The sequence below is a fragment of the Cygnus olor genome, chromosome Z (assembly GCF_009769625.2).
Source record: "Cygnus olor isolate bCygOlo1 chromosome Z, bCygOlo1.pri.v2, whole genome shotgun sequence".
NCBI lineage: Eukaryota > Metazoa > Chordata > Aves > Anseriformes > Anatidae > Cygnus > Cygnus olor.
The window spans coordinates 1,779,794-1,796,840 of NC_049198.1; the positions used below are offsets into that span (position 1 = coordinate 1,779,794).

General features: G+C 43.5%; 1 protein-coding gene across 10 annotated transcripts in view; it reads right to left on the reverse strand.

Annotated features, from left to right (window-relative positions):
* The window catches only part of DCC (DCC netrin 1 receptor), a 423,032-nt gene that overhangs the window by 271,880 nt on the left and 134,105 nt on the right, over positions 1-17,047 (reverse strand). For all 10 annotated transcript variants that reach the window (XM_040540170.1, XM_040540171.1, XM_040540173.1 and 7 more), the window contains one exon: positions 10,146-10,466. In XM_040540170.1, the coding sequence (XP_040396104.1) occupies positions 10,146-10,466 (321 nt within the window). The remainder of the gene's footprint in view (positions 1-10,145; positions 10,467-17,047) is intronic.

Genomic DNA, 17,047 nt, shown 5'->3' on the forward strand with positions numbered 1-17,047 from the left:
ACAAATTCAGATAAATCTGACTTTATTTATATAGAGCAGTCGAAATCGTGACTATTCTTTACTCAATAACTCCATGTCCTCAGTACCTTTGGGTATGGGACAGGTCTTCCACTCCTTACCCTCCTGGGACCTGATTTACCTGATTTCTCCTGGCCAAGGCACTGTTCCCACCCCAAGCTGCTCAAAATTTTGGGGGAGGACTCTCAATCTTTGCTGTTTATGCATTTTTTTTTCTCTGCTTGAGCACAGCATCTGAGTCACTGAGTTTTTTGAGTTTTAGACTCTGCTCTTTGTCCATCCCCAGAGCTTCACATTGAGGGACACGGAGGGAATGGAAACACGTTACAGAGCACTATAAAGGTGTCTAAGTCAACTTTAAATGGGCTAAGGAGGGAAATAAAATGAGAAAAACAAGCCAGCCTGGAAACTGAAAGACCCCTGCTGAACTTTTGATTTTCTTACTTGCTCTATGACCTGCAGCATGGCTCTCCCTTGATTTTCCTCCTGTAAGATCTAACCATAGCCACTAACAATGAGAAAAAAAAGTGACTCAAGCAACATGTTAAAAGTTTTATGCAAGATGGCAAGAACGGCATTGAGGTAGAGAGGCAACGTCCCTAGTCAAAACCCCTAGTTAAGTTAGACCTAGCCAAAGACGTTATCTTCCAAGCCTCTGAAATATTAATTTCTGACTTCAGATCTCGGACGCCAGACACCAGCCCAGGTGAGCTTTTAGAGCTGAATTATAAAGCCATGAAAACAGAGCTTCTAATGGAAATGCTGACAGACTCTCAGCTCCAGCTACACTAGTGGGAATCGCTCTAATAAAATGACTGCCATCACTCACCTCATTTTACCAGATTTTATTGCTGTAGAGAAGATTAAGCAACTTAACATCTTACTCTCCGCTAAATTGCCTTTTTTTTTTCCCCCAGACTTTTTTGCTGTGCCCTTTGTGATAGCACTTCCTTGTAAACATCCTCATTTTTGTCTACATATTAGCACACACACACATTGAGTGGCTTACATTAGGAATTTTTTGTCTCTGTAGTGTTTAACTTCCTATCAGGCCACTTTATTCTGAATCTTATTCAAATTAAAGCAGGGCTATTATGCAAGGCACAAAAGTTCAATTTGAGTAAAATCTGGGCAGGATTTTCTTTTTTGCATGAAAACAACAGCATAATAAATGCTAATCATTATAATCTTTTCAACGTGAAAGCCTTTCAAGAGTAGTTTTGCATTTACGAATATAAAACACGCTTCCAATTTACATTCTAAAGGTTTGCATAGAATCGGAGATTTGAGGTGGAAGAGACCTGTGTGTCATCCATTCAATCCCCCTGTCAACGCTGGATTGTATCATCTGCTGGTAAATATGGAATAAGAAGGTTTAAGAATTAGACGTTTTAGCTTGTAAACCCATAATCATCCGGCAATCACAGCGTGCACAGAAATTTGGAGAGCGGCATTTCCGCGCCGCCGTACGTCAATCAAACCCCAAACCAGCGGGGGCATCGCCTACCTCTCGGTCAGATACGAGCACCAACTAGGGTGGAGAGAAAGCTGACCCCTTTTAATTAAGTCGCTTGGATGATGTGTTTTATGAGACTTGAGGATTGACTCGGCTAATTTCCACCTCTCCCCCTGCGGTGACACAGCGGCATCGCGACTGACCTATTTCTCATTTGCCCAACAGAGGTCACCAAGGACAAATGAGAGGGTTGTAAACAGCTCCTCTCATCTTATTAAACATCGCTTCGGAAACGTGGATGGATTTTGAGTAAGCAAGGTCAAGAAACCATTAGAAAGGTTAAACTGGAAACAAGAGAGCACGCAAGGTGGTCACAAGGTTGTTTCAAGTCAGAAAATTAAATTAACCTGAGGAAATCCCCGAAGGTGCCTACATCTTTGTTACTTTTATTAGGGAAAAAAGCAAATCAAGAAACAGGGGAAGTCCTACTGAAAAAACACACCAGGTACTTGGAAAGCCTTACAACTTTTAACGCTCCCCGTTCTGAACATATTTGTTCAACATTTCGTGCTCCCGTGCCAAGAACTGTGGGACCCGCTCAAGCGAATGAAGCGGTATAGATGACTAAGCTGTCACCAGAAAATGTGCTCCAGTCCCACAGCTGAGTATATCCCAAAGCTGTTTTGAGTATATCCCGTTTTGAGTATATCCCAAAGCTTTTCTTCCCTGGCTCACCCAGCTCCGAACACCGAGTGGATGCTCCTCAAGATAACCTCAGCTCCGGAGCCCAGACGAGGAAGGAGATGAGATTCAGACACACTCCTCCTTAGCAGACACAGATATTCAGCATGCCAGCTCCTACTAATCTCCCTCTTTGGCATTTAATTCTCCCCATTCACTGCAAATTACACTTAAGATCCAATTCATCACTATAAATGCTCTTCCCAGAGCCAGGTCTCTAATATTCAGGATATGCAGGGTGAGCAATTTGAGGCTGGGTTCACCACGACCTCATTACATCCAACTACCCCAAACTACATGACATCAGGTTCGAAATATAAGCAGCAAATTATACTGAACTGCTCGTGGTTAAGAAAATAACACGCTTCAAGTGTAGTCAAAGTATTTCCAAAGAAATTGCTTTGTTCTTCTATCATCTTAGAAGATAAATACAGCTACAAAATTCTTTGTGGCTTTTCTCAGGAAAATGTCCTGATTACTTATTCCCTATTAGAAATGAATGCAAGAGGTCTACTTTTGAACCCTTTTGGGGTTATTATTGCATTTTGGGCTTGTTATTATTGCATTTTTGGGTTGTTGTTATTATTGCATTACACATTACCTGGAAGAACAGTGTCAAGAACCTCCCCAGAACATATATATTGCTCAAGTTGTGCAAATATCCTCCTTTTTTCCTGATACCTTGTGCCATAAGACACTGAACACTGCTGTTGAAAGAGCGTGTATGATCTGGACATCCCACTAAGGAGCAAGAACAGCAAGAAGTTTGGTAAGACGACGTAGTCAATTTAAACAAAATTTATTTTTTTTTAGCCTAGAAAAAGGAAGAGGATGAGGGATCTGAGCAAGATGGTCAACACGCTTTTGAAACAAATTGAAGCACAAGCACTGCTTCTTACAGGGAAGGATAAAGATGTCGAGGAGAAGACATTCAAGACTACAATTTTAATGAAAAATAGGTACAGAGCACTTGAAAAGAGAGGATTTAACAGGTGGCAAGGAGGGCCAGAGGCACTCAGTGCAGTAAATTGAGCCCCACTGCCCAGAGTAGGGCACAGCCTGCTGGCCTCAGGCAGGGTTTTGGTTCACAACAGCCAAGAAAAGGGAAGGGGGATGCTCCCAAAGGAAGGGTACACCTCCAGCAGGCCAAGCATGAAGCTGACGGTGCCAGGAGATAAACACAGGTAGGGGTAAGTGCAGGTAGGTCCTTCCTTGTTCAACCGATTGCAACCAGAGGGAGGGGGAGAACCGGCACGAAAATAGCAAAAAATGCTTTCAGCCAGCCTCAGACACACACCAGGGGTTGGAAAAGTGAGAAGTAAAGGCTGGCTCTCACTAAAATTGCTGCATCAGTTCTCACCTGTTCTGTCACAGCAGACTCAAATGCCAGCAGCTTGAAAGGTGCTTTTATATCAAGAAAAAACAACGTTAATTTATCTCCCCAAAGAAGTTAGAAGCTGAGCATCGGTTTTCAGATTTAGGACATTACACCCCACAGCACCTTCGTCCACTGCAATAAAGGACAAAGCCATGATATTCCTTAAGCTGGGGCTTAATTTCCCCAAAATCACCCTGACAGATCCATTAGACCGTAGGACACAGTCCTAAGGGAGGCTGTGGGGCTCTCATCACTTTGGGCTTGCAAAACCAGACCAGACAGATGATCGGCAGACACTGAGCGGGAAGAAATCCTTCCTGGAAGGTAAATTGGCCAGATGATGTACAGGCTGATATCCATCCCCAGCGCCGATGATCTATTACAGCCCATTATTTTAATTCACTCCATCCTCACGCCCTCACTAACCAAGGCTGCTCCTTCCTCAATCCAATCTCCTCGAGCACAATCTAAGTAAATCTCTGCCAGGCACCGAAGACAAAAGCAAAAGCTTTTTCCTAAATGAAATTTACTAATTAAAACTGTATTTCTATTAGCAGCACAAGGGTAGGAAGAGCAGGAATTGCTACAGCATGCAATTCTGCCAAGCATTTCTCAACAGACTTGGGCTCTCCTGGTACTGGGAGGGAGCACGGTCCTGGGGAAGCTGCTGCTCCCGAGTCACCCCCTAAAGTAATTTCCAAGTCAACAAATAAAATAAATTTTATAAGTTGAAAGTGTTTCTGCTCATTATTGTGTTGGCATTCAGGCACTTAGACATAAGAGAGTATTAGCAAAGACGTAGCCTACTTCTCCAGTGCTTTAACCCCAGTGAAGCTAGTGGACTTCAGTAGAGCCATTCCCAACGCACGTGGAGGGAGCAGGGAGTCAAGTCTGTTTAATGAAAAGGTGTAGCATCAGAAAGGTTATTTTCTTAGCGGGGAGAAAAATACACAGAGTTGGAATAAGAAAAGCTAGCAAAAACCAAAGCTGTGCATTAACCAAACATCGCAGGGGCTGTCGGATGTGGTTCTCTGCCCTCATCTCCAAGTGGCGCCTGAAGCCACTGGATTCGCAGTAAATTAGGAGCAATAACATCTCTCCAAATAATTTATAGCAAAATAAAACGCTTTCAAGTGTTCGGATTATCTTTATCTTTGAACATTTAAGCAGCACTTTTGTTTAAAGTGAAGGCTGAGCAAAATAACTGATTGCACCATGCCTAGATGATACTGCATTAAATCATAACAATGTTGGTTTCTCCATTTCTAGCCATTTAAGCCCACCTATCTTATTCTTCACCCAAGAGGCTTGGATTACTAAGCCTCTAGATATGCTGGCTGTCGTTTTGATTTTTGTTGGTTATCTCCCTGCTCCCGCTTTTAAAAGTAGGTGACTCTTTTGCAGGAAAAAAAATCAGGACTTAAAACAGAGTGGCGTGTGAAGAGTCAAATATTTACCTGATCCCTGCTATTTCCTCTCAGGTTTCAGACCTGTTCCTAGCTTTATTAAGAAAGCACTAATGAACTTTAACGTAATGACAGAGCATATATTTGTACGCAAGTGGTGGACGTAGATTTTACAAATACACCAACGGAACATTAAACAGGGATAGCAGGGAGCAAGCACTCAAATCGTCCACTCTATCAGGCAAAAAAAACCACACCACCATTAAGCAAGCGTACAAAGCAGTCCCAAAGGCATTTGTTGTTCTGCCATGTGGCACGGATAGATATCAAAATCAGGTAGTGTTAAACACCAAACATCAATTTCAATAGAGTTCCTATACTCTATGCGCTATTACACATTGTATATGCTAAGTATGCATTTAAATAAAGTATAAAAGACAAAATCCTGTTGACCACAAGTTCATAAATGTCCATTTTGCCAATTACATTGTCAAGAGGTTATACTTTTAATTTGAGTTTTCTAACTATTGTCTGACTTGTCTTTTTTTTCCAACTTAAATTAAGTTTTTGGAGCTCTAAAATTGGTTTTCAAGGGAAACCGTTTTAGTTTTGTTCACTGCTTATTACGGTTGATGAATTCATACAAAATAGCCCAAAATCTCCTGTGATTGTGGTAGGAATAAACTGATTAAGTCAGTATTGGCTGATTTCAGTTTATAAATCAAGTTATACCTCCTCAACTGGGGATTTCTGAAACTCATTTTCCTCTGTTATAAAAAAAAGTGACTCTCAGTTTCAGGGAATGACAAGTATGCAACATATTAGACATTTTATTTACTCTGCACAATGAAGAGTTTCCTAAATTTCAGCATTAACGGGTTTCATGCGTTTATCCCATACCTGAAGTGATACCTCTCATGTCAATAAATGATTTTCATCCTCAGTTTATTAAATTCCCAAAACACGGGTAGGCAATAGTACCTAATATATTTCATGTTTACTCCACTTAGATTCAAGTGAGATTAAGAACTTCTCCATATGCGCCTCCAGGGAGGCTCCACATTTGCCATTTTTCATCTTTAAATAGCAGACGAGCCTTTGTTATATTATTAAATGAACTATAACTAGGTGGGTTTTGTTCCTCCCCCAGGTAAACCTCTGACTTCTGCCAGGACCCGATCAATGGCAACACACCCATCGAAGGAATACAACGGTGAAAGTCTATATGGGTTAGGAAGAACAAGTCAACTGAAGAATAAACTCGTTAAATGGCATTTAAATGTACAAATGCTACACTTGTGACTCAAGAATTTACTGACACGCAGACCACACGGGCAACCGGTAGACAATGGACGTGAATTACTTGTATACAGAGCTCCTACACTGCCTGAACATCAGCTGTTGCCAAAACCAAGGCATGGGTCTAAATGGATCTCTTGGTGTGATGTAGCTTATCCATTGTTTGCTTTTTTTTGGTTTTCTTTTTATGGTTTTACAGGAAAAGTGATAAATCATTTTCAGTAATTTTCTCTAGCTCTACATCATTATGACCGCACCAAAAACTCCCATCTCATAGAGCCAGTCGTCACCAAGGGGCAGGACGCTGGCAGGAATTACCATATAAAAGTCACACCATATAAAAGTAACCTCAGGTTTGTCATTTACTTTACCACTGGTCTTTTAGAAGATGATGAAAGCCAGAACCTTTGAGCGCCTCATCCCGCAACTGTCCATAAATAGAGGTATAACACGTAGGCAGTGTTGTTTCTATCTGAAATCCTACCAATTACAGTAAATACCAATGATCAGTAGTCTGTTAAATTGGGACTTTTAATAAGATGCTGAGTAGGAAGCAGCTCTTAGTTTCTCTCCATTGCTCTCATCTCTGTTTCAGCTAGGAGCTCTTGCACAGCTGGAGCACGCTGAGGCCATAAAGACCCTCGAGAAGTTCTTTGAAACGGTGCGTTTTCCCCCATACGTGGCGAGCTTCATGCATAAAATCCTTGTCTTATTAAAAAGAGTTTGCATTTGCTACGTTCTCTTTACTGAAAGCGCTCTAAGCCACGAAAGTACAAGGGGGAAGGTTTCTAAAGGACAATATACTTTCAGTACCCTCGAGTCTGTTCCAAGTGAAGTTGACTGTCACCTCTTAGCAGTGACTGCTTTACTGACTGGTAATGCTTTAAAAACCATGCTGAAATCACACTCCGTCTTTATCGTGCAGAAGATACATGCCCCTTATGCATACCAATGGTTTGGGGATTTTAACCTCAAAAGACAAATGCTGACGCGTTCTGTTGCCAAACAGCGCGCTAAGCGCTTAAAATGCTGTGGACAGACCCGTGGTTTAAAAGTGGCACCAGGATTAGATTGTAATTCAATGAGTGAATCACTTCCTAAAGCCTACCTGAAATATTAAAGCTCGTGATCTCTCCTTCGAAGCCTTGCGAGAATGAAATGTTGCATAGACAAAGGAGACAGCGAAATGAGGATGTGACCCGTTGCCACGAACGCAACCTTCCATTCATCAAGACAGTGCAACCAAACACATCGTGGCTTTTGGATGAGACCAAGCTGTCCAGAAAGTCTGTTTAGCAGCAACACATCATCATACGATTCAGTTTACAAGTGTTATAACACTCAAAGTTCGACCTAGTCCCAATCCTCTCCGTAAAAGCAGCCTTTTCTGAAAATACGAAGCTTATTTACTGTGCCAAGCAATGATTAACACAGCCTACTGTAGTGCAAGACCTTCGCTCGTCCTCTTGCCCTCGTTCCCTTCCTGTCATGTTTCCATCTGCCAGTGCCTTAAGTCAACGATGCTCTGCCAACACTGCACGTTGACTCCCTCAAAAAAAAACCAAAAAGCAAAAAAAAAACCCACACATTCTGCTCACTCGGGAATGCACGTCCTTTGGAGAGCAAAATACCTCTTCGTTTCTGCTTGAAGAACTTGCTGCCAATTTTAAATGCCATGCTTTATTCTTCCACCTTATTTTTTATTTTTTTTTGTTTTGTTTTGGTTTTTTTATTAAATCAGAATCAGGGAGGTTGGAAGGTGACAAGCTTGCCTAGTCCAACCCACTGAAGAAATCAGGGACAGCTACCAGCAGGCTCTGCTGGGCTGTGTCCAACTGGGTCTTGAACATCTTCCCCAGATGGAGACTCCGCAGCCTGCCCCGGCAACCCATTCCACTGCTTAATTACCCCTAGAGGGGAAAAAAGAGTGCATGCTTAAGGAATTTTCCCATGTTTCGGTTTGTGCAGTCTCTTCACAGCCTTTCCAATTGGAAGTTCTCCCAGTCTGAGCCCAACTGGTCCTGAACAGAGTAAGCCCACCTGTCCCTCCTCCTCCAAACTACCGATCACCACAGGAATATTAGATCAGGATTAGATCAGGATCTGCCAAACAAAGCGTAACTCTTCCTGTGAAGAGCTCCAAATTAGCGAGCTGGGCACAGCACCACGGGGAACAGTCCCATATGTGCATTCACTTCAAAAGAGTAATTGGAGGGATTCCGGCAGTGGTCGCCAACAGCCAGATCAAGGCCAGATAACATCCTGAATCGGCAAGGAGAGCCCTACTTCTCAAAGCCCAGCTCTGCAGACTCCGTCCAAGGAGGGCCAGGTAATGGAATAACCCATTTCTTCTCTCCAGCTCTTCGGAGAAGAATCACTCCAGCACAGGTGTACATACGCTGCTGAGGATGGCAAGTTCAGAGCACGCTTCTGGACTATCGTGGAGGACTAGTAAAACTGGTGGGAAGGAGGTAGAAGAGAGTTAAGACTCTTATTGCCCATTTTAATCATTTATCATGAGAAAACACGTCTTTTCTAGATGGTGGAAGAGACTTAGGAGGAAGGGAAAGCACTCTTCAGGTTAAGAGACCTCGAGACTGGAAAAGACACCGAATTATAAGGGACACACTGGAGAGACCAGCCAGGTGGAGAGGTGTCTGGACTCCCTCCCCAGCATAAGTGTTTAGGAAACTACTGGATAGCAAAGTTTTGCAGAGCTCCTGGACCGACCCGGATTAAACTTCAGCTTTGCTTTCTATCCCCCAGATGTGCCAGAACAGAAAAACTAGATGCGTACAGACAGGACACATGGAGAACCAGAGAAATGCACACTTCTCCCTGCCGTGTTGTGTCTTTTCTTTAGTGTAAGCACAAGCATCTCCTCCAAACACCACACTTGAACAAGCTCATAGGTCACCTGCACATCACATGCCACAAATATATCAATCCCTTCCCAGCAGGAAGTAATTTACATCCTTTTTTCCAGGGTTGCTAATTGTCACCTGTACACAGCTGCTCAGCCATCAGGGCATTCTTTAACAGGTTCAAGTCAAAAGCAATCAATATTCAGCACAGAAACACACACAGAGAAAGCAGAAACAGAAAGCATCCCCTTAGAACTGACAAAACTCCGAAATAAAAATTCTCTGAACTCTATCACATTCTAGTTGGCATTAGTAACTAAAGGGATTTTGCATTTCTTTGTACCTTTTATTCTAAGGACTTCCAAACTTTTTTCTCCTCCAATGATTAGATGATTAAGGACTCACTGCATCCTTCTACAGATTGCTGAAGAGGCAAAGAGCCCCTTTTAAAGCTTCAGGCAGATGCCTTTCACAACGGTGTTTGTTCAATGAGAAGCTGGAAGCATTCTCAGACACCTGGTAACATGAACTCGTGTTCCCTCTGCCATATACCTGCTCGAGTGCCTTAAAGGGAACACAAAGAGGCTGCCAGTTCCAGGGAGCTGCATAATGAGCTCCTGTCTACGAACAGGTTCCTAAACCATAAAAATCCACGCATTCAACGCCTTACAGGAATTCAGCGTTTTTTGTGACCCTCAATTCATCGGAAAAGTTCTCAACTGCAGAGGTCTCCTCCGTTTTGAAGACAAATACACAGCAAATAACTCGCAGCAACAAAAATATTAGGAATATTTAAACAAGAATAACACCTTGTCAGAAATAAATTACTGTTGCAGGAGAATCATACCTACCTTTACTTCTTTCAATGAGGGGGGAAACCCACTTCAACTGCTTTTCTCTACATTTTTTTTCACTCTTTAAATAGCAAATTCTCAGCATTTCCTGCAATCCAGAATGTAGCAAATAGGAAGTTTCCTCCTTACCTGCTACCATGACCTTCGCTGTCCGACTGATGATAGCTCCAATGCCTTCTAGAGATGCTTCACACTGATAGAGCCCTTCGTCCGGCTTGTGGTGCCTGGAGTGGACTATGTTTTGTATCAAGAGCGATCCGTTGGCCAGCTGCTGCCTCCTTTCGTCTACCGCCAGGTTCAAGAAGACCGCATCTTTCTTCCACTTGATCACCGGAGCTCCTCGGTCAGATTCTGCCCCGCAGTTCAACAGCACGTTGCTTCCACGCATGGTGACAGCATCAGAAGGCTCAGTTACGAACCTCAACGATGTAAAAGTCTTAATCTGGGAACCTAAAAGAGCAAAAAAAGAGAAGGCCAGGAGTAAATATGGGTTACTCACTTGCACGTAGTAAACGTAAGACTGTTTCTTCGCAAACTAGCTTTGGGACAAAAATACCTTTATCACTACAAACACAGTATGTGTAGATAAATAGATCTTGTATATGAAAAATATTTATATGTAAACATGAAGACAAAAGGGGAAAAACTGTACAAGTGCCTATACAGCCGAGGTGAAGATAAATCCACCACGCCTGTTGAATTTTATTTGGAGAATTTAATTGCCCACACAACTTGCTCTGGCCGCAGGTACCAAGATGCACTTCAGTACGACGAGTACAAAAGTTGTGGTAGCCCTTTTTCTTGAAGACCTTTTTCTTGAAGAATTGAGAGGGGAGCATGCACAGGTACAACCTGACCATCCATCAGAAACAGTACCAAAGCCTTAAACCTGGTGGATCTCCTCCCACCTTGCTAGAGCAGCGCTCTCCTCCCTACGCAGTGGCCTGACCATTGCTTTCCAGTAGACCCAAGAAAAACCCAAGAAAAACAATGAGGTTATTCCCTTCTGCTGATGAGCAGAAATTCATTAACAAGCTGAAGAACACATGGATGCAGTTGCATCAAAGGGCACAGTGCAGAACAGAAAGCAGCCCTTTCTCAAACTCAGCAGATAAAAGATTCAAAAAGCTTTACTTGCAACGAGAAGATGGTTTTGATGGTTTTATAAATTCTTAGGAAGCCCTTCCTCAAGTTATGCATAAACTACTGACATTTGCTTTACAGAAATGAATTTTATTGTCAATGTATCCGTAATTATTCAAGTAGAGGGTTATCAGATTTTCCTTTAAAGCATATAAAAGGCTTCAAAAGTTGGAAGTCTCAGCTTGTAGAGCATTTCAGACACAGTATCAATAGCACCACACGACCTAAACTTAGAACAAGTTGTCTAATAATAGACAGATGACAAATCAGAATATGATTTGTCTTTCATCCATCTTCATGCTCTGATCCCAATTTCTGGAGGAAGCACAGAGTTAGACCCAAAAATTGCACACTAGCACAGGGCATTTTCGCCGTTAAAAACCTGTATATAGATGTATCTGCAATGCACAAAAGTGTAATTTTTAAGAACACGTTCCTGCCCATTCTCCCAAAGACAACCAAGTCCCGTTTGTAAATCACGGCTCCTCGTTGGGCATTTTATTTATGTCACCAACACATAACACAGTTTAACACAGCTGTTTATGACAGCATGTTAATGATGTTATGTAGCTATTATCACAAGTAAATAATCCACTTCTGCAGAAGAAATGGGGTTACGACAGCTTCCAGTGCAGCAAATACTGAAGTTAAACAAAGATTAACTTTCTTTTCATACAATTACCCCTGCAGTTCAGTTGCAATTTCAGCTATTCACATCCTTTGCAAAAGGCATATTTAGCCCAAATTGCTTTACTACAAGAGAAGCAACAGCCTGAATAACCTGGAAAGCTTTCTGAGCGCGAGGAAAATTCAGATATTCTTGGAAATATTATTCCTAGAGAGAGAAGCAACTGTGACATCTTAAAAAATGGGAGAAAATGACCATATATTTTCAGAACCAATTACTCGGAAATCTAGGCAGGATGAGAATATAATGGCCACGTTTTTGCAGTCCTGAGGTGCTGAAATAGAAAGGTGGAATAGCAGTCGAAGATTCCCTTACTACCTATTTGTGTATTTCAAGTATTTTTGAAGTATTAGCCCAGAGAAAGCCCAGGTGCAGTGGACCCTGGGTCCCTTTTCTCCTGTGTAAGACTTACCTGCCCTAGCAGCTCCAGGGTTTCAGTTCATGCTGAAAGAGCAGCTGCTATAAGCTACTAACCTCTTTCCTAAGCAGGGCAGGGGACTCGTTTTCAAACAGAGATGCTAAACCTACAATTTAATCCTTATTGCAATAGCTCAGCTGAAACAGAAGGCAAGGAGGGAAGAAGAAAGCAAGCAGCCAGGCAGGAGAAATAGGTGACGAAGAGCTGCCACAACACTTGCTGCGACACATTCTCATTTTCCCTATTTCCAAGTTTTGGTCTCGGTGGGAGCGAGTCTCTGCCTCTACCTGCAGCCTGCCCTGGGACACCTCACCGTCCCTGGGACTTCGTCCCTGGGACTTGCTGCCAGGCTCTTCTGCCTATGAAAGGCTTGAAAAGTCAGAACGGAAGGCAGTGCTCTTATAACTACTTCATCTGGTGTAGTAGATGCATTCACCTTTTACACGCATGCTCACAGCTGTTGTTTGAGGTCCAGCACTCACATATTTGAAGAAAACACCTTTGTAGGAAATTAGCAGCACTGCAAGCCTGAGACTGCTGAAACCAACGGGCCCAGAGCACATCAGTGCTTCCTTTTTCCTCTGCGTTCGCAGAACTTGATGAATACAGATTTATGACATCGACAGCTTAACTACAGACTTCAGTGGAAGCCCTGAAGAGATAAAACACCTCCTGCACAAAGCGGCTGTGTCGGCTACTCCAGGCACATCCACATCAAACCAGCCTGCAGCATTGCTTGGAGATCTGAAGCTCCGAGGGTCAAGGAGAGAGCCCTTGGCAATAGCCCACGTGTCCTTGAGCCCCAAAAAAAGGAGAAAACTTGAAGATAAAGCCCCCATCCTCAGCCCCTCGCTGCTTCAGCTATCAAGATATTACCCTATGCGATGACCTGCTTTGTGATGTGGGAACGAAACTAATGGGCTTCTCACCCCGACAGGTAACATCACAGCGACGGCGAGGTTATCCTTCTCCAGGCCACGGATGAAATTAACATTTAAAAGATGGGGTTTGATGCGCTTCTTAATCACTCCCTGCCTTTGAATCCTCCGCTTGCCGTTCCGCCTCTGTAAAATGTAATCTTCCAGGGTTGGTTTTTCCCCCCTTCACGTTCTGCATCGCTTGCTTCCATTACAGAGAGGGAAGAGATGTCGCAGCTGCGAAAGCATTTGACCAGGCCACCCCCGGAGCTTTCGTCTTTTTTTTCTTTTTCCAAATAAACATTAAGAAATAAGACTTTTGAGCACGGACCATTTGAGATGGGTGAACGCAGCAATACCCCCCAGCCCAACTCAGAGTCAGCAGCAGAAATAAGTCCATTGCACTGAAGTGTGTTTATGTACACTCTGTATACATTCTCTCAGTTGATTTTTTTTTTTTTTTAAATCTGCAGAGCCTGCATGAAATTAGCTTAATGGTCAGGCTAATAAGTGTGTGTTTACATGCTTAGGTAACACGGACAATACAGCATAAAACTGGCAAGTTCTGTTCACACTAAATACACTAATACAATGCTAAATATATATTTAAGGATCTCCTGTTTTAATGCTTTTATTATGACTTAGGATGTGCCTACCGTGGTGCTAAATACTTCATCTCAGCTCCGAGAAGTTTTGGAAACCAAGCCTCGTGCCTGCATTTGGTGTTCGGAGGGGGAAATCCAATGTCACTGCAAGGAATTTACAGTGCGAGAGCGTGCAGTACATGGAAGCATGGTTCAATTTTTATATAAACATCCAGTTTTCTATAGAAGTGGATGTACGCGTGACTGTACGCATTCCACGTCATTCAATTTTTAAACGGTGCCATCGCAGGATTTGGGGCTGCACCGAATAAAAGCGCTTATAACCACAACTCTAACTACAGCATAGTTGTTGAATCATGAGGAATACTAAACTGTCTGTTCCTTTTTCCACTGGAAAGCTTTAGTTGGATTAAAAATATGGATTTAGGCAAGCTACCGCTACGGGTTACGCCTCTACACCACCTTACCCCACCAGTTGGGGGTCAGACTCCTCACAGCCATAAAAGACAAGAGCGCAACTACTTGGAAGATGGGATGAAGAAGAAGAGATCAAGTCTTCTGGCAGCTGCCTGACTTTACAGACTAGTTTTGGCAGAAGAAACATTATCTAGGCTATCTGAAGCTGAGTAGGTGCTGCTGCACACCCACAGTTCGCTTACTTGGCTCGTGCACGCGGTGAGACTCCCCCCGGGGCAGCCCGGGGACGAGGCAGAGCTGGGTCCCTGGCGCTGGGTGAAGGGGATGAAGGCAGGCTGTTCCCCTCCAGCCTGCCTCAGAACAGCGCAAGCAACTCTCGGCTGACGAGCTTCTCTCCTGAGATACCATTTCTTAAAGCATAAGTTGTTTACAAGCTTCCTCCCCATGCACGTACTGTCCAGCCTTAGTTTACCTGCCTCCCAGAAAGGCACTCACCCCACCAGAAGAGTGGCCAACGCGAGGTTTCCCTTCTCCAAACCCAGCATCACTCACACAGAATAGCTATCAAGCCTTTTTTTTTTACCTGAAGATAAAAGATAAAGTGCCAAAACCCTCCTGGATCTGACCGACTCTAGAGTTGAGTACGATAACCCACAGGAAAGAAAGTTATTTTGGAGAGGCTTCCTAATGAAGAGATTCATTCTACAATAATCTGACAGGTTTTTTTTTTCTTCCTTGCAAAATCAGACAAGCCAGCCAACTGTGCAAACTCCTACTCAGCGCAGAACTTGCAGCCACCTACTTTGCTGAGGAGACTGAAAACCAGATCTCAAAAATGATAAATCGCATTGCTCTAACTGTAAGAGACAATACGATCTCAATTGCCTCCAGTATTCTTCCACAGCAGGATTAAAAAAAAAAAGGAATCTGTCTTTAAGAAAGATGTTGGCATCAGCCACTTATTTCTGTATTCTGGCAGAAAATGAGGCTTCACCCGCAGGAGCAGGGCTCATTTTGAGCCACGAGGCACACAGATGCACATGGAGGAGCTCTTACCCGGACCCTACGGCCTCACCATAAGAAGATCTCGCTGCCTGTAGGAAACCTGAGCAAAGCCCTGCATTTTCTTCCAGCACAGGGGGGTGGATTGGATTTTTATTTTGAGCATCCAGAGAAGACCGACGAACGGTTAATTGCACCGTCTGACTTGCCAGGGCAATTTTTTCCTCCATGGTTTTGTTTCAAATGCTTTAATTACGCGATCAGGCAACCGTGTTATTTGCCGGGTTTCCTTCCTTCTCCCCAAAATAAATGCTACCTACACATGCCAATTTGCACAGAAGAGCTCCAGAGAGGAAAGAGGAGGAGCTAGAAAAGATGTGGCACTACACCTGCAGACAGCTGGATGGGTGCACAGCACTACTTTCCATTTCAATGATCCTACATTTAATAAGCTTTAAGACTAAGGAAGCAGACAACACAAAGTCCAGGAGAAGAGCAGCATTTTAGGGTGCTGAAAAGCATCACTACCGACTCGGAAGCTAATTTGAACAATCCCATTTAATTATGGGATTCCAGCGGAGGACTCCAGCAGAGACAGGTCTACAGTAGGTTCGTTTCCCCAGTGTGCCCGAAGACCAGTGCCTAGCTGGTTTCCACTAAAATGAAACAAAACCAGATTAAGTCACCTAATTAAAGAACACAGAGGGGATTAAAACACGGAAGGGATTAAAGGATACAGGGGGGATGACGGGATGGGGCAGAGCAGCGAGGAACCTGAGCATCAGCGAGAGCTGGAATAGGAAACTCCCCAGGCAGCGGCGGAGGAAGAGTCAAGATGCAGGGCAGGAAAAAAAGGAGAGGGGAAAAATAAAATGAATCCAGTACTGAATCCAAGCCAGGCAGAAAGGGGCTAAAAGGGGAGAGTTGAGTGGAATACAAACAAGGAAAGGCCCACAGATCTGGCCAGATGCAGGCTTTGACCAGCCTTTGTGGAAAGAGTCAGACTGCCAAAGGCACGCGGGCCAGCAGAAGAGACGCTCGTGCTCAGATGAAAGGGCAGGGCAATAGCTGGAGAGGGCAAGGACACAAATGCACGTTAAGGGGAAAAAGAAATCAGGTGAGGAGGAATAAAGGAGGGTGAAAAGAACAACCAGATACTGAGCTAAAACATCGAGAGCAAATCAGCTGCTGGAGAAGGAAATCCCTTGGAAGAACTCTGAGCTAGAGACAGAAGGAGCAAAAACCAAGCCAGTATTTCCATAGCTTGATTTTTTTTTTTGAGATGTATTTAGAGAGGAAAAGGACTGAGCAACAGGGAGAAAAACATGGAAACAGAATCCGTGAATGGGAACGGTGCTAAATTTAAAACCATCTCAGAGCAGCCTCCAGCACAAACCCCGGTGCTTCAGCACACGTGGCAGCGCTCCGGAAAAAAAGCCGCTTCTTGGGAAGACAAAACATTTAGACAGGGGGCTTTTTGTTTTCATATTTGTTCGTTTCTTAAACGCATCCCTCCTTCCTTGGAGGCCATTTAGTAATGCAATAAATTAATTTGTACTTTAGAGCGAACTCTTTAATCCTTTTTTGTTCTCTCCCCTCCCCATCAAACGCGCGCTACCGAATTTGCATGTATTAGCATAATGAAACATTAATTACACAGTATTTTGGATAGGACGAGCGCAGAGCTTCGATCAATCTCGGTAACGTGCATCGGGAAGGTGAAAAGCAGCGGCCAGACTTATCAGGACAGCGGAATAGACACAAACACATCAACGGTGCCTGTTGAGGGGGTGATTTAAACGCAGCATCCGAACCCAAAAAACCTTCAGAAAATTACAAGG